Below are 20850 nucleotides of genomic sequence, written 5' to 3' on the forward strand. Positions count from 1 at the left end.
GGCAGCCCGCCCCACGTTGACCTAGTATATAGGCGAGGTAGAATGATGTCAGCCACGGCAACTTGAACCGAGAAGACGATGGAGGGCTGTGAGTAAAAACAACTTCTTTGTAAATCGCAACCTTCAACCCTTGATGCATGCACATGCCTGATCCAGCATGGCGACGCGATTGGAGTCCGCGTGGCCAGAGCTATGTACTTGTCAGGGGTGTTGATTCGTCTATCCCGGAGTATTCAATGCAACGTGACCGCCGGTCATGTGACCCACAGCGGTGCTCACGATCGGATTCAAGACCAAGTCCGAACAGCTGAGTAAGCCTCAGAGAGGGATTTAACATTCGAAATATAGCAGTGTCCCATCATGCCTACAAACCCGCTCTTACCAAAATCTATAGCAGGCGTTTCTAGGGAGCCCGAACCGAAAATTCGCGGTGCAAACAGGTCCACGAAAGTCGCTGGCAAACTTAAGGTCCTACCGGACCAACCAACATCGTCTACCCAAGGCAAACCCCTACCACGTCCAGATGCTGAGGAAAGTCTGGGTACAACAGGAGATACGGATGACGGAGATGACGAGGACGAGGACGAGTCAGATGATGACGAAGACGAGGACGTCGAAGTACGGCTACGTCAAATCTCCCAAATTCCGCAGGGAACGGCACGAAGAGATGCACTGAGGCTGACAAAGAAAAAGGCAAAGTCACTACCTCGCGTAACAGCATATGCAACAGCAAGGTAACTCTTTGTTGGCTTCTTCCTTGACTATGTGACTGACAGGCATTGTCTCGATTTAGTTCCTATCGTTTGCATGAACTTTCGAAGTTTTTCAATGCCCGGAGGGCATCCTATCTTGCAGACCCCAAGATTATCGACGAAGTTTTGTATACTCCTTATGCATATGAACCCCAAGAAGCAAATGCGAAATCTCTGCCAGCGAGTGGGGATTTGTTAGGAATCCCGGGATTGAATCCCCTGATCTCTGAAGCGGAGGACAATGGACTCCCCTCTAATCGCAAGAAGATTAGCAAATTTCACACTATTCCAACCGAAGCCGAAATTTTTATTTTCGCCTACGGAACAGTCGTCATATGGGGAATGAGTGAAGCCCAAGAGAAACGTTTCTTGTCCTCCATGTAAGTAGTTTCTTCTGCTACAATTAGCCTTGACGAACTGCTCGTAGCAAGCGTTTTGAAGTTGAAAGATTGGGTAGGTGAGGGCGTTTGTATTCTCTGCAGAACTCTGAATCGCTGGCAGCACCAGACAGCGTTGAAATGGAGGATCTGAATTATTACTATGCTAACTACAGTCGGTACGTCTAGTCCCTTTCCGAAATCGCTGGTTTTTATCCATGACACAGTATATACAATGATGTCATCACCTTGCGCAAGGGATCTAGTTACATGTAAGTCGAGTGTAAAGGGGGACTTTCTGATACTTAAACACATCAAGGACAAAGCTCTCTCTATCACACGCACTATCTCAGTCCGTCAAGATATCCTTGGTACGCTGACATCATTCTATGGCATAATCTCTTCGTGACGGTCGTTCAGTTCGAAGAGCTTATCTCGAATACCATCGAAGACACGAAAGATATACCCGAAACTCTGTCAGAGACGGGGAAAATCGGCATGCCTCATAAAGGTCGGTCAAGAAGATGCCGCATGGTAAACCATCTCACATATACTGTCCAGAAATCATGCGCAAAACCGGGGAATTATTCATATTACGGACTAACATTAACTCTGTAGGCTCTGTCTTAGACTCTCCGGTAAGAAAATATTCATCTAGAGTATATTGAATTCACCCCTGCCCCGTTCTAGGAAGTATTCTGGGTAAGCTAGGTTGTCGACGTCAAGTGTCGGCATTTTTGACACCTTTTCAGAGCTTTCCCGATCTCCAACCGTTGTACGATGCCGCGCGTAGTTATCTGGAGATTCCTCAGCGAATAAATCTCCTAAATACACGAGTCGAGGCTGGTTTGGTTCATGTGGCATGCTTTCATTCGCTGACTTCATGGACAGGTTCTTCAAGATATGCTCCAACTTCTCAAGGAGTCAGTATCCAGTAGGCATGCAGAACGACTTGAGCAGATTGTCGTTGCTCTTATTGGGATCGAAATTGGTAATGTTACCTTTCTTTTTGATTAGTGATGAGCTCATGCTGGTGCGGTCTAGTACTTGGCATTATCACCATTCTCGTAGATCTTATGGCTTGATTTATTGCATTCCATTCATATACCTCGCATGCTCAAGTACGGCGCAAACTGTATTCTGCATTTATAGAAGGCAAACTTTGCCCCTCGCTGAGTCTCAAGTCATTTTCCATGGTGGCATTGGCGACCATCCTAGATTTGCAATTCTTACGGCAAATCAGATTACATTTATCGGTGCTGGCAATATGAGCAATCACTTAGCCATACTGCTGGCTAGTACGGGGGGGGGGAATGTCAAGACCGCTCAAGATCAGGTTGAAATGGATCCCGAAAGCGAGAGACATACAACTTCTGCGAAAAAAATAGAACGATCCTTACTGGAGCCACGGTCCCGTCTCTACCTCCTCAGCGTCTCTCACAAATACCTTCTGACCTCGTTATCGAGGGCCTGAAACAAAAATGTTATCGTGCCTATATTACGCCCTCAAATAGAGGAGTATTGCGTACCGGGCATGGGAATGTTTGGTATCAATCTGGGCTCCTTGCAATCTTGGAGGCAATCAAAATGGGCTTAGCAAATCACTCGCCTTCTAGTTGAGGCCTTGCGCAAACTTGGATGAGATTGGATGATAGCTAACTTTTAAGGGGATAAATTTCTCACCGGGTAGGCTTCCAAAGCCGACATGTGGCCTCGTAAAGAGCCCAGTTTCTGACTTCGCCTAATTTCCGAAGTCTAGGATACCGATAACACGAACAAGCACGCAACATCAAGCAACATCTGCCTCCGTCTCGCATGCGCGCAATTACTGCCAATTGCGCATCTGACGCATCATATGTATGACTCCGCATCCCATGGCACAAACACAAACCTGTCTGAGCAGGATTTTCGTCTTGCTATGTATGGTGTGCTATTCCTCGCTTGCTATGCTCAAGGCATGAATATCATCTTCTCATGGAAGAGCATCAAGTTCTCTGAGTGCATCAGCACTTGGCCGAGGGCTATATCATTTGCAGCACCGCAATTAAATTGACAATATCCTACACGCCTTGCTCAGGCAGACTCAGTGTGACCAGCAATTGACGTCTGCGGAATATCTGAGGAACTCAGTAAAGGGAGCTTCGACGCTGTCATCCTTTAAACGAGTCGATCGTGGTGTGTTCAATGAATTGTCAATTGCCCGCCCTCTCTGGTTCGTGGTGGCAGCCATCGATACACAAATAGTGGAAACCGACGCCAGCACGAAATTTTCCCCCCATATTTATTTTGTGCAAAATGATTTTCTCATACACTTCTCCCCCGTACGTATACGTCCACTAACCGTGCGTGCTTAAACGTTAGAAGCTCGAGCTTAATAGAAACTCGCTGGTGACCCAATTATACAGGACCTGCCTTATCAGGCACTTGCCAGGCACCACTTTAAATGCGGTCCGAGCTGGGAAGCTTTGAGCTCCATTGCTACTCTGATGACCACCTCGCCTTACTGTTGTTCTGCGCGCTCTATGCTCCAGTTTAATTCTTTAAACATTTGATTCCCCTATGGCCGAATTTTTGCGCCGTCTTGTTTCGGGGGGCAAAGCTAGGTTTAAGGATCCGAATCTTGACCTTGAGCTAGGTATGCTGTTTCATTGATTATCGAACTCCTTGTGACACTTTCGTCGTATTCTTCTAGACCTTGCGTATGTAACTGATCAAGTCATCGTTATGGGCTATCCTGCTGCTGGCATTGAAAGCCTCTACCGAAACTGCCGCGAGGATGCTCAGCGTTTTCTTACTGCTCGGCATGGTAGCGACTTTTGGGTATTCAACTTCTGTCCAGTCAGGGAGAACTTTTATGACAAGAGCGTTTTTGGTGGACGAGTGAGTCGCTACCCCTTTCCAGATCATCAGTGAGGAACGGTCATACATTATTGGTTTGCAATCGCTAAGCACTAAATCCAGTACGCCTCCCCTTGCCGTTCTCCCCTTGGTTTCGAGAGAGATACATGCTTGGGTGACGGTTTCAAAGGACCGAGTAGCTGTTTTACACTGCAAAGGTGCAGTTTGTTCCTCCATCCACTTTACATATCCACTAACTTCAGTCTCATGCAGCTGGGAAGGGAAGGTCAGGCACGCTAGTCTGTGCTTATCTTCTCTCGCTCGACACCTTTTATCCTCCTGCGGAAAACAGTTACCTTGAAAAGGACTGGGTAACCATACGCGTCGATGAATGCATGCAAGCAATCCCCGATGATGCTGTCCTTGAAGAACTAGAGGAAGCAGCCATCTCCTCTGCATCATCCATTGTGGAAGAAAGATTCTCGGAGTCCCGAGATGAAAGTCGAAGTATTCCCTCCAAACTCTCTGGGCCTACATTACAACAGGTATTAGACTTGCATACCTCGCGTCGCATGAAGGCGTCGCATATTTCAACGAACGCATCAAGCAAGAAGCCGGGAGCAGGTGTTAGCATTCCTAGTCAGCGGCGCTGGCTTTTATACTGGTCGCAACTTCTTGCTGGCCAGGGTCCACCTGGCATGTGGGGACTGTCGGACGTGAATTCCGGCTTGCACGATAGCTCCAACTCGCCATCGATTCTCCAGAGGAAAGTGCGCATCACCGAAATTTCGATTCGACTGCGTGAGCTCTCTGGAATTAAAGCAGGTCTCGTTCGTGCAGCCAGCTTTCTAATGGATCACGGAAAGGACGGACGTGGTCTCATCAGTCCTGGCAATAACCGTGTGTGGGCGTCACTAGCACGCTATGACAATGACTTGGTTGACGCTCTAGAGCGTCGGGAGCAAGGTACTCGAGATATCACTAACTTGGGAAGGCGAAAACTTGAGCTATCTGAACCGGTCAGCGATATCTTTACCGACGATAAATGGGACAAAGAAAAGATGGTACGGACTTTTGCTCGGATGGGAGATGATGGAAAGCTACCTTCCGAAATGAATAGCGCAGATGAGGTTCGTCAACTTTATGACAAGCTGGTCGCACTACCTGGAGAACTCATAAATGACAGAGCATCAAGGTTTATAACTATGTTCTTGGTCCGTTGACTGAGGAGTGTTGGGTAGACATTTCCAAAGCACCGCTTCGACAGGAGGAAATTCACAGCTCGGAGGCTTCAATCAAATCGGAGATGACTTCTGTCTATTCCATATCCCAGCCAGTGACAAACACTAGGATCGGTCGCAGCGGGATAGTAGTTGACGCCGACCGCGAGTTGCGGATCAAACTCTACATGGGACAGGTATGTGCTTACTGTTTTCCACATGACATTCCTTACGCCAAGCCTTGGCAGGTATTTATGACTTGGTTGTGGTTCATCCCAGCATTCCATATCGGTCCCGAAATGCCATCCTCATCGTTTATACTGCCTCGAGATGACCTCGATTTCCCGATTGGCATAGGCAAGGATATCGTGGATGTAGAGTTGAAAATGGAATGGTGCCGAGGTGAAGTCGATGATACGCAAGTGGAAACTGTCCAGACGGACCCAGTTTTGTCAGGGGCGGAGACTGTCGTGGCCAGCCTCGCTGGTGGCGTTGATTGTCAAGCTGTCGAAAGATAAGGAGATCAACTACGGCACTTTACACGTCACGTGGTGGCGGCCGCCCTTGCTTTCGGTAGATCTGGGGTCCTCCTGGGCTAAGCTGTTTTCATTGTCACTTTCTCCTCATCAAGTTGACAATTTCTTTCGTCGCACGCTAAAGTCCTGATAATCCTTGCGCCAGCTGTCATCATACTGCATATGACGGACTGTGCAACGCATGACAATGTAGGCTAATATTATGCTTTTTCGTGTACTCCTTATCCGATTTTCCTTCGCCATGACGTCGGGCGTCCTGAAATGAGAGGGCCCATCAACGCTACGGGTCACGCGGAAGGATGGCATGCGCAGTTTTTTATATTAACCAGAGCTAACCATGATGTGGGTCTCATTAAGGCGCATCAGATCGCAATCACCCTCACTACACTACGCTGAAGCGACCCCGGACCTTGACAGTGAGAAAAGTTGAGATCTAGAAGCGAATTGTTTCCGGACTATTTTCAACTACTAGGCATGAGCATGGGTGTCATGCATCTCACCCTAGTACCGTGACAGTGAACCGTCAAGAGTTGGTCTGGGTCAAATATTGTCTGTTGAAACTGGCCCCCATGCTACCATTCGCGCTAAAAGTTGTGTGGTTTGCACTGTCGTTTTCTGGTAAGCGGATTCAGACATCAGAACCTTCCCGGATTGATGCCATAGCGGTACAGGTATCTTTGCATGCTGGATAGTCCTAACAGTGTTCGCTCGTACGACTGGGAGCTACTGGGGTCCAATATTGTACTGCGTCTTTGCGACAATACTCCAGGGAATTTTTTGCCTGGGTGCGTTCGTGTTCTCGTGCCAAACAGGTGAGGGTCGGGGTCGGGGAAGCTTTGCTGACTCCTTGAAGGCATGGTATATAACATGAACCCGTTTGATATGCCACCGGCATTTTGCAAAGGCAAGCTTTTATAATGTGCTATGTTGTTCTGTTGCCCTGATATCTTGAGCAGCTCAGACGTTCATCATATACTACTCCGCTCACTCCCTGACGGGAGTGTGTGCCACGTTCACGATGGCGACGACAAGCGCTGTGATGTGGCCGTCCTCTGTGATAACGACTGCTTCGTCGTGGGTGGTTTGCACAATTGCCGCGCAGATTTTCTTTTGAATGCTTATATGTGAGCAGAACATTGGTATGGCGAACCCGTTATCTCTTGCCCATCGTCGTGTTTCCGCTCGGTGCACTTGGTGTCGCCGTTCCCGTCCTACTATCCCTTCACGCAATCCAACCCACAGATGATCTTCACTGCGACGCTAGTCATCCCATATGGTGTGTCACTTGCATTACCAACGCTGTGATGAAGCTCACATACGCAGGGGACGATTCTTGGGCTATGCGGGCATATCCATGATCCTCACGGTTCCAAGTTTCTTCCTATCTGCAATAGCAGCCCACCGTGTGTTCAAAATGCACACGGTGCATCGTGAGCTTTTCAAGCTCACAGCCCCACATTCACATTCCCTGTCGGCTGAAAGGGAGGTCAACATCATGGAATCCTCGAAAAACCCGTCTTTGCCGCCTATACCCAACTCGGATGTGGATCCCAAGTCCGCGGAATCTGGGAACCATTTAATAAACAACCATGATCGAGACATCACGGTGATGCCAAGGAAAGATATTATGCCTCGTGTTGACGACATGGATAATGCCGCGGCTATGTCAAACGAGATCTGTCCTCCACGGGCTAGAATTCTTCCTCCCTCCTTATCCTTACCGCCTGCGCAAAAGCGCTCTTTGGAGACATCGCAATGGGACGAATCTCAGACACGCAACGAACGAGAGTCCATCGGGCCCATTGGAACAGCTACTCTTCCGATATCGAGTGAGTCGTTTTGGTAGTACCTGGTGCCTGGGGTACGTATTTACTTTGCCCTCAAGGTCATCATGGTTATGAACAGCCTAGACAGAGTCTTGCGCCTGCAATATGGAGGCTCATTCTCTTCCAAATGTACGCACGTTGAAGTATAGGTCGGTGTCCTCGGAGAGGTACTAATGTGAACCTCAGGGCGTTCTTTATCACCCAATTTCTGGCCGCGCTTACGACTATCATTGATGTAGCAAACCATCGCACATACCCAACGCCTTTTGGAACGCAGCATGTAGCGTTAGTGCTGGTGGGATGGGGACCGTCGGTAGTGTTTGGTCAGTTCCCGCCCTCTCCCATAAAAACAACCTGGCTCACTATTCCTTCAGGCCACCTTCCAGCAGTCCGGCGTAAATTAATGTTCTGGCGACGTCCAAATTCGAGTGCAAACCGTTAGCGCCACCTGCTCGCTGGGAAACTAAAGATATGCATATTTTATTGTGCCAGCTGCACGCTAAATTATATCATGATAGTACGCTTTTCATCGATCAGTGTGGTTTTGCACAGCCTGATGTTGGGTTTAAAAAGTAAGTTTGACACAGTGCACCCAGTATTGCGGTTCAGCCAAAATTAGATTCACTCTTCAATGTATGCACCGATATTCATATTCTTGGCCGTCGGAGAGTCTGACATGGAACACACGCTGTCTTTTCTCCCCCGTGATATTAAGAGTTGATCCCAGTGGAAAGCTACAGTTCATTGCATTATTTTTATATTGAACCGTGCGTTCGGTGCGATTCGTTCTCAGCAGGCCAGGTTAATGTGCTGCATGCACACAGCCATAGTATTCCGCAGGTAGACCAGGAAGATAGTCGCATGACACTGCACCATCATATCAGTCTCCGTATCAGACGAACCAGGAAGATAGTCACATGGTCCTGTGCACTATCATGTTGGGCCAGGGGAGCCTGCGTGCAACACGCACAAGAATCAAACGCCCAACTGTGCTCGATCATCTAAGATCGTGATCAGCCTGGCTTATACTCCGGATCCATGAAACAACCTAGACAAGTCGGGGGGACTACGTCAAAACAATTCCCTCTCAACTAAAAAAAGGATGTACTAGTAGTAATCAGACTGTTCGCAATCTAATTTATGCGACAGAGTCCGAAAACAAGGGGATCATGCTGCAGTTGTTTGAATCTGGCGCACATAGACGCTGGGACTATAGCATAGCACCATCAACTTATTGCATGGTATCAATCGTACAGGTGAAGAAATGATCGAGCGAAGGCATTCAGTATGGAGTCTGGACGAGTTCAACAGACTTGAGGTGGGTATTTGCCACGGCTTGCGTAGTTTAGTCAGCAATCGAGAAGTATGTGTACTAAGATTTGGAGAATGCATCAAAGGTATACTAATCATATATCAGCAGTATCCTTTGAAAAGTAGTGAGCCAGTGCAACAATCGAGATAAGCTGCGGAAAATTTGCTGTCGGACAATATGCTACATGTTTAATTCATTTTAGTAAACCGGAAAGCTTAGACAATGCATATTTAACGGTGGTTGTAACACATTCAAGGTTGGTTTCACTTGGTCAGATGAGATTGTGAGTGCATTAAGCGATGAACGGGAATTACTTACAGTGAATAAACAGTGAACAAGTTTGATGGGATCAGTATTTTTGGCATCACGCGGGCGGGGCATTCGTTTTCATGGATAGATTATCGCATAAAAAAGAAATTCGGCGCAACAACTTGGCCTAGTCAAGATGGACCTTCGAGAATATGTACACCGCAAAAATGATGTCAGTAGGTTTCGAACCAATTCCAAGAGAAACAGATTTCGACTCTGTTGTGGTAACCACTTGGCTAAGACTAGTTAGAGAGAGCCGTCCACGAGTCAGTATCAAGGTGTGTTCCGGTAGAAAAAGACCGGACATCGGGCAGGTTTTGAACCTGCGCAATCGAAGAGAAACAGAGTTTGCTTCTGTTAGCTAAGACCGGTTAGGATGAACATCTGACGAAACCATGCACGAGTGAATGTCGAAGTGTGTTCCGATAGGAAAAAAACCTTGTCGTCAGCAGGTTTGACAGATTCTGTTGTGGAGAAACCATCCGTGAGTGAATCTTGAAGGCGTGTTCCGATAGAAAAAAACTTTTACCAGCAGGTTTCGAGCCTGCAGTCACGGAGGCACAGTCAAAGAGACAGATTTGGATTCTGTTGTTGTAACCACTTTGGCCAGGACCAAGTTGAGATGAACCGCCGAGGAAACCATCCATGAGCGAATCTTCAAGGTATACTCCAACAGAAAAAAAAACCTGTCGATCAGCAAGTTTTGAATCTGCACAATCCAAGAGAAACAGATTTTGAGTCTGTTGTGGGAACCACTGGGCTAAGACCTGTTAGATGGATCCCCGAAATACTTGTCCATGAATGAGTGTCAAGGTTTGTTCCGAGAGAGAAAAAATACATGTTGTTGGCAGGTTTCAAACCTGCGCAACCCAAGAGAAACAGATTTTAATTCTGTTGCGGTAACCGCTTTGGCCAGGTCCAAATTGATATGAACCTCAGAGGAAACCATCCATGAGCGAATCTTCAAGGTACATTCCAACAGAAAAAACACCGTCGATCGGCAAGTTTCGAACCTGCACAATCCAAGAGACACAGATTTTGATTCTGTTATGGTAACCACTAAGCTAAGACTTGTTAGATGAACCGCCGAAGACACTGTCCATGAATGAGTGTCGGGGTTTGCTCCGAGAGAGAAAAAATACTTGTCGGCAGGTTTCAAACCTGCGCAGCCAAAGAAAAACAGATTTTAATTCTGTTGTGGTAACCACTTTGGGGAGGACCAAGTTGAGATGAATCTTCAAGGTATATTCCAATAGAAAAAAAATCTGTCGGTTGGCAAGTTTCGAACCTGCACAATCCAAGAGACACAGATTTTGATTCTGTTATGGTAACCACTAAGCTAAGACTTGTTAGATGAACCGCCGAAGACACTGTCCATGAATGAGTGTCAAGGTTTGCTCCGAGAGAGAAAAAATACTTGTCGGCAGGTTTCAAACCTACGCAACCAAAGAGAAACAGATTTTAATTCTGTTGTGGTAACCACTTTGGGGAGGACCAAGTTGAGACGGACCTTAAAGGAAACCACCCATGAGCGAATCTTCAAGGTACATTCCAATAAATAAAAAACCTGTTGATCGGCAGGTTTCAAACCTGCGCAGCCCAAGAGAAGCAGATTTTAATTCTGTCGTGGTGACCGCTTTGGCCAGAACCAAGTTGAGATGAACCTCCGAGGAAACCATCAATGAGCGAATCTTCAAGGCGTGTTCCAATACGAAAAAAATACTGTCGATCGGCAAGTTTCGAACCTGCACAACCCAAGAGAAACAGATTTTGATTCTGTTAAGGTAACCGCTTGGCTAAGACTACTGGCAGTTAGATAAACCTCCGACAAAACTGTCCATGAATGAGTGTCAGGGTTTGCTCCGAGAAAGAAAAAAGACATGTTGTTGGCAGGTTTCAAACCTGTGCAGTCCAAGTGAAACAGATGTCATGGGCAGGTTTCGAGCCTGCAATCACGGTGACACAGTCCAAGAGACAGATTTTGATTCTGTTGTGGTAACCACTTTGGCCAGGACCAAGTTGAGATGAACATCCGAGGAAAACATCCATGAGCGTATCTTCAAAGCACATTCCGATAGGAAAACACTATTGATCGGCAAGTTTCGAACCTGCACAATCCAAGAGAAACAGATTTTGATTCTGTTGTGATAACCACTTGGCTAGATGAACCTCTCGTCCATGAATGAGTGTCGCTAAGACTGGTCAAGACGGACGTCTGTAGTACGAGTCGAAGAACATCATGCATTGGCAGTAGAATCATATAGGATTAGCAGACATTTGCCATTCGATGGACACAAGACATGTCAGGAATAAATGAATCTGCTCGGCACCAGTGCCGTTATGTTGCTAATAGCTATTAATTCTCACGGGGTCATCGTACTTTGGGTCAAGGTAACCTTCCTTCACAGAAGGCCTCACTGCGCATACAGCCCCAAAACCATGCCCGGTGTGCGTGATACCAACCCAGTTCCATCCGCAAAGGCATAACACCAAAGTATGTATATTGTACATTTACCCTTCGTATTACCATCGCAAACATGACAAGACGTAACAGCGGGGCGTGGCGTATCGTATGAAGAGAGGGTCAACATGCTTTTTAAGGCACAGCCGGTGTTGCAATATATGCAGAGTCAATAATTGCGGTAGTGCGGAATGTAATAAAGTCTGAAAATTCTATCCTGAATGGACACGCATCTAGAGCCGAGAAGGGTATTATCCGAGGAGACCCTCGCCATCAGAGAGGGCTGCGGAGCTGTAGCCGCTGCCACCGATCTCATTGTACCGTGCAATGCGGAGACGCTGGCTTGGGGGTATGGTCTTGTCTTCAAGGCCATGTGGGGCTCCACCGTGAAGAACGCCAACACGCTTCATCGCAAGGAGCTGCAAAAGATACTAGTCAAGATATGGTCGTGCGACAAGTAGAATATGCCTCACGTTATGTGCGGCGTTACTATGGTCATAAACACCTCCAAAGAATGCTGTAGTGGCATCTCGACCAATGTTCTTCGTCAACAAGTGACGGCCTCCCGGGTGGTCATCAAGGAAGTCTGAAACGTCGTGGATGAAGCCAGCAATGCAGATGACCGGACGACTCTTGGCTTGTTCAAGGTCTACACGTAATGTATCAGGAAATGCATATGGCACACGCTGAGAAAATACGTACAGCTCTCCCAGGAAATGACGGGCAAGTCACTGTTATCAGAAGGCCATGACAGGGTCTCCTGGGTCTCGCGAAGACGCTTAAGTTGCATGGTAAGCTGACCTTTGCGGACCTCGTTGTCAGGGAAGGACTAACAATCCTGCATGAGTTAATCATCCTAGCGTATTTACAATAGACACACCTTCAGGTGGCTTGCGAACCCAAGCTTCTGGCACGACCAAATAAACCACTTTGTAGGGTCATATTGGTACCACTTGATGGCATTGCGGTAGTCCATGGGGAACTGGTGGTGGAAGTTGTGGTACCCTTCACCAATGGTGACGAGAGCAGTGACGAGGTGGTCGCGAGGACTATGTTTGTCATCGAATGGTGTTTCACCCAACCAATGAGCGAGCGAATTAACACAGAACGTGGACTATATGCGCGAGGTCAACGATTTATTGGAGTAAAAGGCAACAACAAACGCACATGGTGAACAAAGCAAAGACGCAGAAGAGCGGCATATATGTAGCCACCCTGCCAGTCGCCCCAGCCAAAACCAGCCACAATAGTGGGGAAGAGGAACCCCATAACCACGACAAGGGTTAGGTAGTATTTGTGTTGCCACCTTACAACCTCGTTCTTTGTCAAGTCGCTAACATCAGCGACGCCAGGCTTGCGACGGGGCTTGACAACCATCCACCCAATGTGTGACCATAGGAGACCGCGGTGTGCGTTGTATGGGTCAAGGTCGGTATCAGTGTAACGATGGTGAGCACGGTGTCCTCGTGACCACCATTTAATAGAGCCTTCGACTGCACCTGCACCGAAGAATGCAAGAACGTACTGAAGAGGCTTCGACGCGTTGTATGAGCGGTGTGCCCATAGCCGGTGGTAACCAGCAGTAATGCCTGAGACTATGATAAGACAGCAGATTTGAAGGTAAATGCCCAAGCTTACCGAGACCAGTCATGTAATAGTATACCACTGACCAAACAGCAGTCTCCCATTGAAGGCGAGTGTAGTACGCGCCAACGAGACCCACAACAGGCGTGCCGGCGAGGATTGCAACGTGCAGCCAGTTCAACTCCGTGTACCAGTTGTCCCAAGTGATTGGAGGAAGAGATTTTTGGTGCTTGAGAGTGTACGACACGTAGTTATCAGGAATATTAGCGTCCGCAGGGACGTGCTCGGGATCCTCAATGAACTTCTTTGAGGACAGTGAGTTAGCGTCGCCATTAAGCTTCGGAGTTATAGGGGGAGTGAGAGTCTCCACCGACGGAGGCGTCGAGCGAACTGGAGGGACGGACGACATGAAGGAAGGTGGTCAAGAAGAAAAAGACGGAGTGACGAGCGAGCATTTATTTGGCGCAAATTCTTTGGGGTTGGAGATAATTTGATTGCGTAACACGCAGCCTAAAATATTAAACCATGATATTGACACGAATAAAGAATAAAACCCAAAAGGTATGTCATTTTTTCCTACTTTCTGTCTCTTTTTTAGTGACAACTTTAGTGCAAGAGGACACGACGACGCGTGAAGGAACGAAAACCCAGGTCATCAGAGTGATGAGCACCCTGGAATTGCCATCACTCGATGCGCCAACTCGTTGGGGGTAGCCCAAATATTTGACATCCCAATTTCGGACCAAAATTAGGTGAAATTGACGTATCCATCAAGGCCAAGTTTCACAGCCGCGGCTTGGCACTCTCATCAATGGAGTTGACGCAAGGACCTTACCACCGCATGCAACTTACAAGTTATATCCTTTAAGCTTCAAGCTCCAAGCTTTGCTTCCGTGCGCGTGAACTCACGATACTGCCCCAATTTCTGGGCCTTGCGCAGTTTGACGGAACCATGCGTCACTCATTTCATAGCCCGACTCAATGGTTTATTCCTGGCCACGTTCACATCCTCGGGAATTTCAATACGAAACAATTGTATAGGCTTATGACCAGCGTGGCGTATGCTGCCTCGAGTGATGTGGCCACGTCAGAATGGTCACGAATCTAGACACTGCTAGCGCAGTGAGTCGGGATACTTTGTGGCATTCAGATATGTCGGTGAATAGGCTTAAACTCCAACGCAATGACCCCTCGGGGGAAGAGCGACGGATATTTTTAGCTACACACGAGTAAGCGCTTTCGCTAGTAGGGTTATATAGGGGTTCAGATATCTGATAATCTTTCTCCAGTCTATAACAGTCTCAAAAGCACATACCACGTTAATGCTAATATACACAGCGTCAAAACAAGTCTATCAGCATATTCAGCTGCCTATCTATGACCACCCAGTCGCTTGCTGCACAGAACCGACTCTCCTAATATTTCTGTAACAGAGTGCCAGCCAGTTTGAAGGGGCTCAGGACCACGCCAGTCGTATATACCGGAACAGATTGAAAATAACCGTCCGTCCCGTCCATTCTGTCTATACCTTCCGACCCTATTTTGGCTATCAGGAATGACTCAAAATTCCTCCAAAATCCCAGAATTTGTGTTTTAGAATTTGGGCCAACTTTGGACGTCATCGGCGGTACAGCCTCACGGATGATATGCCCTCGAGACCTGTTGCTAACGAGGCAAACGTGGACACGATCTCTGGTGTTAAGTCGGGGATACCTGTGAGACAATCAGCAGCACATTTCAGCGTGATCATGGTTTGTCGGATGATGGGGAAGTAGAGAACGAACGGACGGGACGAACAGGCAGGACAGAACTTTCGAACTTCCAGGTTCCTTCATATACGGGATTGAGCATCGAAGCCAATCATCAGCGTCCAAAATCGGGTTCTGGATCACATCTAGAACCGCTGGACTGGCGCAGATGGCAATATACCTGCCTCTGGCAGACGGAAGTTAGTGTGGCTTCAACCTAATGACGAACGCTACCTACGACAATGTCCGAAGCCCTACTGACTAAGCCACGGCGCAAATGGTGGCGAACGTCCGCCTACTCTGACTGCCACTAACGAAGACCTCATCAGTGAATTCTGTTATGTAGGACCAATATCTACTTCCACGTACTGGTACATCATGATGTAATGTGACATGACATCTATACCTTTGAAGCTCATGATCAGGATACCTCAATCCATACCATCATCCATGTGACTCACTATTAACGCCGACACAATACAAAACTGGAAGAGGACGATTGCATGTGTTTATATATACGCTTCTATATGATGATGCACACGATAGATCTGCATCTACAGGAATGGAAACATAATTAGACTGAAAACAGGTCAAGGAACAAAATGAGGGGCTCAACATATATCAAGGGTTCTGACCGACTGCCTTCTTCTATTTGATATGAGGCGCGGAAACAGTTGTCTTAGAACGCAGCTAAAGTGTCTCCTGTAGGTGGCGATCGATGACTTGCGCCATCGTCCCCTAGTGGTGATAGACACAGCCAGGACAGCATTTGACCATGTTGGTCAATCATTGATCTAATCGAGGGCAGGTGGCCCGCTGCAATGTCATTTGAGGTCGAAAGAGGGTCCTAGTGTAGTTTACGGACCACGACAAGTGGCGAGTGTTCTGTCACGATCAGTGTCAACAGAACTTCAGTACCGGAAAGTGATCGAAATGGAGGGAAACACGAGGGAAAACAAGAATCAATAGGTGGCGAGACAGGCCGGATGACGGGCAACAGAACAATGATACTGTTTTTGTACTGCGTGACAAGAGCCAGCAAAGCAGCAGTCCGGGAGTGCCGGGGCTCGAAATCGGAAACATGCGGCAGGTCCTGCGGCTTTGTAAGCACAGAGCGTTTGATTCCGTGGCGCGTTGACGCCACGTGACATTTAGGCTCCCGTTCTGTACGTCAGACTTGAATGGAGAGAAGGGGTTAGAAGCTTCGTTCTTCGCAGAATCCAGACGCGGTGCCTGACGTCGACACAATATGTATGCATGACGATGATCGTGTTGCTACCAACTTGACTCGGAAGCTTTGAAGCTTGATGAGTTGCCACCCGCGGTCCGTTGTTTACGAAGAGGTGAAAAAGAAGAAGGTCGATTCTATTCCTCCGAGTTTGCAGGCAGTCAAGGCGCCAAGAACGAATTTATGTGGGCGACGGTCGTACACTAGCACTGTTGCCCTCTAGGGCCAAATATGGGTTCGGCGGCCTGGCCAGTAAGCGTTCCAATACTTCCATGTTGCTCATTAAACCAAACTAGACTAGTGCGGCAGATGAAGAACGGCTGCCGATAACCTACATTAATGAAAGAATTTGAACGGGTGTACGGAGGACTGTAGCCGTTGAAGTGCAGCATTTTTCTAACGAGGCCGGCGGGCACGGCAGCTGACATTGTTCGCACAGCACTGTCACTGCGGATGAGAGCACTAGTGAGATACCCGCCCAACAACAAGGCTCACTAACGCCACTTATGTTGTGCTTCAAGAGTTCGAATCTGTGGGACATTTTGTAGCTTCAAATGGCATGCAAGTGCGCAGTGGTTGATCGATTAGGCAAAAAAGTGGGACGAGAGGATGTTCTCGGGTACATATTACTTCTGTGATTGGCATGCGATTTCCGGCATCGTGGATAAGTAAGTCTGTTTAGAGATTGATTGATATTGGCATTGAGTCCGGGGCTGGGTTATATACTGACAAGTAACCAGGAGTTCTAGACTCTTGGAAGAGCGCGGCGGAGGTAGGAAGTTGTCTCTCGACGAGTCCATAACCGTTTCCTGAGACATTGCAAGTCGTTTCTTGTACACAGGACTCAAAGAAGCGAATTATTCACCCCGTTGATGGTAAAGATAGGATGGACTAAATAGTCATATGATAGCTTGGAAGTTTACCGGAGCCGACTCCGGTCTTGGATACAGGTTTTGCAATGGCGAATTGGGCCGGCCGCGGTAAAGGGGAGCCTGACCGATTTGCCTTTCGTAGGCAAATGAGTAGGTGCCAGGGGTTATTGCGCCCCAGATATGCTATCGGCGGAGAGCAAGATTTCGGCAGATACCATGGCGCAAGGGGTGCAAAAGTCAATGCTGAGCGCTGCTTGGCATAACGGAGGCAGATCTGGACAGAATCGCGGAACTGAAAAAGTCAAAGAGCATTTTATGCCGCTGCTCCTCAAATGAGGACATACTATTTTACCTGATCGGTACTATCACAGATCCTGTGCAGCACTACAGAATCAGAAGAGTTCGATGGCCATCATCATCTTGAAGAATTGGGCATGTTTAGCAACGGAGTCATTTCATGCTAAACCTAGTAGGCGTCAAAGCCTCGCCAGACCCACCTCACACGGCCGTCAACGGGTGAGTAATAATAGCTCACGGGATTGGTTGCAATTTGCTAGAAGGAGGGTAACGAATTAGTATAGGCGCTGAAGATGGAAACGGAAATGCGTGGAGACTGAGGCACATGCAGGAAGCAAGAAGCACCATCTGAGTTGGTCTTTGATAGCACGGATAGTCAAATTTTGACAGGAGGATGGGATCAAGTCAGGACTGGCTCCGGAACATGGGGGGTACCGCCGATCCCTAATATCGTAGGTCTGTACCTTTTAGTGTGACTACTTTCATCAAATATCACGTCAGACCCCCCAATTTATTCACTACTACTCTCCATCTCAACCGCCACTGCCGTCCTGCAGTCATTTTGTACCATTAACATTTCGAGTTCCCATCTTATCAGACCTCCAGCTCAATTTCCCAATCTACACTCATGCCAACCTCCAAACGACTCAGAGTCTCGGAGGACGATCCCCTCACCCGAGCAATTGCACCTCCTCCTTACGAAACACCTGCAGAGCGGGAGGAACGACTGGCGGCAGAACAAGAAGCAAAGCGCGTCTCTGACGCAATTGACGAGGAGCTCAACAAACAACGTATCTCAGAGAAGAAAGGTCCCAAAGCAATCAAGATACTGCTCCTAGGTGCGCTCGTAGCGTTCAACCCATGATATGCCTTTAATCACGCTTTGCACTGAACACTAGGTCAGAGTGAATCAGGTGAGTTCCCATGTAGCTTTCTCCCAACTCTCTCAGCTCACCCGGAGCTTGCAGGCAAATCGACAACGCTGAAAAGTAAGCGCAAATTCTATTTATGGTCAGACTACAATTTACCTTCATTTGGGTACATTGCAGACTTCCAACTCATGAACTCTCCTAAAGTACGCTTTACAACGGATTAATCTCCGGGACATCCCTTGCTCATCCTCGTTTGTCTAGGCCTTTCGCTCAGAGCGTGCTTCGTGGAGAGCGGTCATCCAACTCAATGTTGTTCAATCTGTTCACGCCATCTTGGACCTAATGTCCAGGGCACATTCCTCGGCACACAACCCTTCAGCCTCGATGAATCACACAGCAAATTCCCCTTCTACACCGTCCAAGGAATATCCTCCACTCAACCCAGAGCATTTGAAGCTCAAGATGCGCCTAGCTCCATTACTACAAGTCGAGGCTGCGTTAATGAAGAAGCTTCTCCTCAATGGCCACTCCCAGCTCTCTAATCCTGCACATTCCCAGCAAGAAATCAGTGTCAACTCTTCCGCAGGCTGGAAGAACACGTTCAGTCGGCTGATGGGTCGAAATAGTTGTGACAGCGCAGATCTAATCGACTGGTCTGACCCGGACGACCCTGGCGTAGTTCTGAACGCTTGCGCAGAAGACATGAAGCGGCTTTGGACGGACCCTATCGTTCGGAAATTGATGGAGGTCGAGAAGATGAGACCAGAAGAGATGGCTGGGTTGTACGTTTTTGAATAATGGTTTCATATCTCGCTCTCATGATGCCTTTCCAGCTTCCTTGATGCACTGGATCGAGTAACTTCACCGCGGTACATACCCACTGATGGTAAGCTGAAATGATTCTCGATAGCACGTAATTGATGCTTATTTGAAATTCAGATGATGTTCTGCGCGCGCGGCTAAAGACACTTGGAGTATCAGAACATCGATTTACTATGAAAACAGGTTTGCGCCACGATAACACTTGTGGTGGATTTTGACTGATTATGGACTAGGTCACATGGGATCACCTATGAGCCATGACTGGCGCGTGTTTGATGTTGGCGGCCAAAGATCACTGGTGAGTACTTGTGATATATCGTGTCAACGAGGTCTTGGCTCAACTGCCTTTTATGTAGAGAGCCGCATGGGTGCCCTACTTCGATGACATGAATGCCATCATTTTCCTGGCACCCATAAGTTGCTTTGACCAGGTTCTCCAAGAAGACCCATCTGTAAATAGATTGGTACGCCTTATCTCCTCCCCCTGTGTTTTAGCTCATTCTTTGTGGCAGGCTGATTCTTTCCTCCTATGGAAGTCTATCGTGTCTAATCCCCTGTTGAAGAAGACAGAGCTGATACTGTTTCTAAATAAATGCGATATCCTTCGCGCGAAGCTCGCTTCAGGCATTCGCTTAGCTGATTACATTGTCAGCTATGGGAGTCGGCCGAATGACTTTGAAAGTGCTAGTCAATGTAAGTTATGTCCTCTGTTGTCAAGTTGCTTTCCAACCCGTCGTCTTGTCAGACCTAAAGAAGAAATTCGCTGGCCTGCTAAAAGAGCATTCTCCTGAGCGACTATACTATTTCCATCTGACATCTGTAACTGTGAGATTTTTAGTCATTATCCATATGCACTTAACCGAGCTTATCTTACAGGACACGAAATCGACAACATACATCCTCGAGAACGGTATGTACATGTCTTGGCTCCGATTTCCCATGGCTGATTCGATTTATATTGCCAGTGCAAGATGTTCTCGTCCGTGACAACCTGAGGAGAAGCGCGCTTGTAACCTAATATCCGATACCTTGCTGTTCGCGCATCCCTACCTCTCAAGACCCAAGATACCTGCACGGAACTCACACGACCTCCCGCAGCCCACCTACCCATGTCTGTGACTACGTTGTATCACTAGCCGTTGTCATCCTCGGCTTTATTCGTCCCAAATGCACTCAGTATACACCTCAAGGACACTTTAGATTCACCCCATCCTACCCGCTCCTCTGCGCAGCCTGTGGTTCTCTCTTTCTTCTGGGGCCATGGTGCAGGGGATATTAGTGCAGGACGCTGTATACCAACCCTCAAGTCGCTTGTCATACATACATAAAGCTGTCCATAAGCATTTGTTACGCGCGTTTACTGCGAATCGAACTGATACTACGAATAATCTAAATATAATTGGTGCATGGATTTATTGAAATAGGCTCCACGAGAATTGCTCATGATCATGGCAGTACTAAAGATCCCTCCCGAATCAAACATTCCGAAACTAGTTGTCTCGGGCTTCCTGCTGATGTCGGACAGCCGATTCAATCAGTATCAAACTTCCTGGGACTGCAGACCATAATCATATGATTCAGAATGATCGTTGATCGGACGGCGTGGACTTTTCAATGCCTTATGTTGCACAAGTATAGGCACTTGTTGATGATCATAATCAGTTCCAGTGACATGCGGCACGATGCATCAAGCAAGTCAAGAATTATTTATCCGGAGCGGCCGCGCGCGGCTACCAGCGAGGTCACACGTATTGGCATATAGTGTGTTACACGGTTGTTTGTTCCAGCTGCCAAAC

The 20850-nt window shown here is 47.7% G+C and overlaps 5 protein-coding genes and 1 non-coding gene across 6 annotated transcripts; 4 read left to right on the top strand and 2 right to left on the bottom strand.

Annotated features, from left to right (window-relative positions):
* The first annotated feature begins 225 nt into the window (after positions 1-225).
* Positions 226-2434, top strand: BJ212DRAFT_1359021 (uncharacterized protein). Its single transcript, XM_041335836.1, has 12 exons — positions 226-734; positions 794-1132; positions 1180-1205; positions 1254-1308; positions 1357-1401; positions 1449-1500; positions 1550-1640; positions 1691-1767; positions 1820-1831; positions 1882-1971; positions 2021-2120; positions 2174-2434. Exons 1-12 carry the CDS (start codon positions 361-363, stop codon positions 2212-2214), a joined length of 1302 nt encoding a protein of 433 aa, XP_041192174.1. The 5' UTR covers positions 226-360; the 3' UTR covers positions 2215-2434.
* Positions 2435-3688: 1254 nt separating this feature from the next.
* BJ212DRAFT_1447384 (uncharacterized protein) lies at positions 3689-5705 on the top strand (the record flags this gene model as incomplete). Its single annotated transcript, XM_041338393.1, has 6 exons — positions 3689-3764; positions 3822-4038; positions 4091-4185; positions 4241-5097; positions 5154-5384; positions 5436-5705. The coding sequence occupies 6 exons, from the start codon at positions 3689-3691 to the stop codon at positions 5703-5705; spliced, it is 1746 nt and encodes a 581-aa protein (XP_041192175.1).
* A 1036-nt stretch (positions 5706-6741) lies between these two features.
* Positions 6742-7991, top strand: BJ212DRAFT_1481575 (uncharacterized protein; the record flags this gene model as incomplete). Its single annotated transcript, XM_041340282.1, has 6 exons — positions 6742-6797; positions 6856-6999; positions 7047-7552; positions 7609-7678; positions 7736-7872; positions 7924-7991. 6 exons carry the CDS (start codon positions 6742-6744, stop codon positions 7989-7991), a joined length of 981 nt encoding a protein of 326 aa, XP_041192176.1.
* Positions 7992-11256: 3265 nt separating this feature from the next.
* On the bottom strand, positions 11257-11339 carry BJ212DRAFT_t77. The gene has a single exon. It is a non-coding gene; the product is annotated as a tRNA-Leu (tRNA).
* A 119-nt stretch (positions 11340-11458) lies between these two features.
* BJ212DRAFT_1359056 (uncharacterized protein) lies at positions 11459-14027 on the bottom strand. Its single transcript, XM_041335837.1, has 6 exons — positions 13270-14027; positions 12799-13220; positions 12512-12745; positions 12334-12460; positions 12105-12280; positions 11459-12050 (listed from the first exon to the last, which is right to left on the bottom strand). Exons 1-6 carry the CDS (start codon positions 13622-13624, stop codon positions 11883-11885), a joined length of 1482 nt encoding a protein of 493 aa, XP_041192177.1. The 5' UTR covers positions 13625-14027; the 3' UTR covers positions 11459-11882.
* Positions 14028-17988: 3961 nt separating this feature from the next.
* Positions 17989-20072, top strand: BJ212DRAFT_1273460 (G-alpha-domain-containing protein; the record flags this gene model as incomplete). The annotated part of the gene is made up of 12 exons (XM_041331088.1): positions 17989-18199; positions 18329-18349; positions 18410-18435; positions 18494-19014; positions 19066-19118; positions 19172-19237; positions 19288-19352; positions 19411-19518; positions 19567-19747; positions 19800-19879; positions 19931-19964; positions 20020-20072. 12 exons carry the CDS (start codon positions 17989-17991, stop codon positions 20070-20072), a joined length of 1419 nt encoding a protein of 472 aa, XP_041192178.1.
* Positions 20073-20850: the final 778 nt, after the last annotated feature.

Source organism: Suillus subaureus, assembly GCF_016647635.1.
Source record: "Suillus subaureus strain MN1 chromosome Unknown BJ212scaffold_19, whole genome shotgun sequence".
Lineage (NCBI taxonomy): Eukaryota > Fungi > Basidiomycota > Agaricomycetes > Boletales > Suillaceae > Suillus > Suillus subaureus.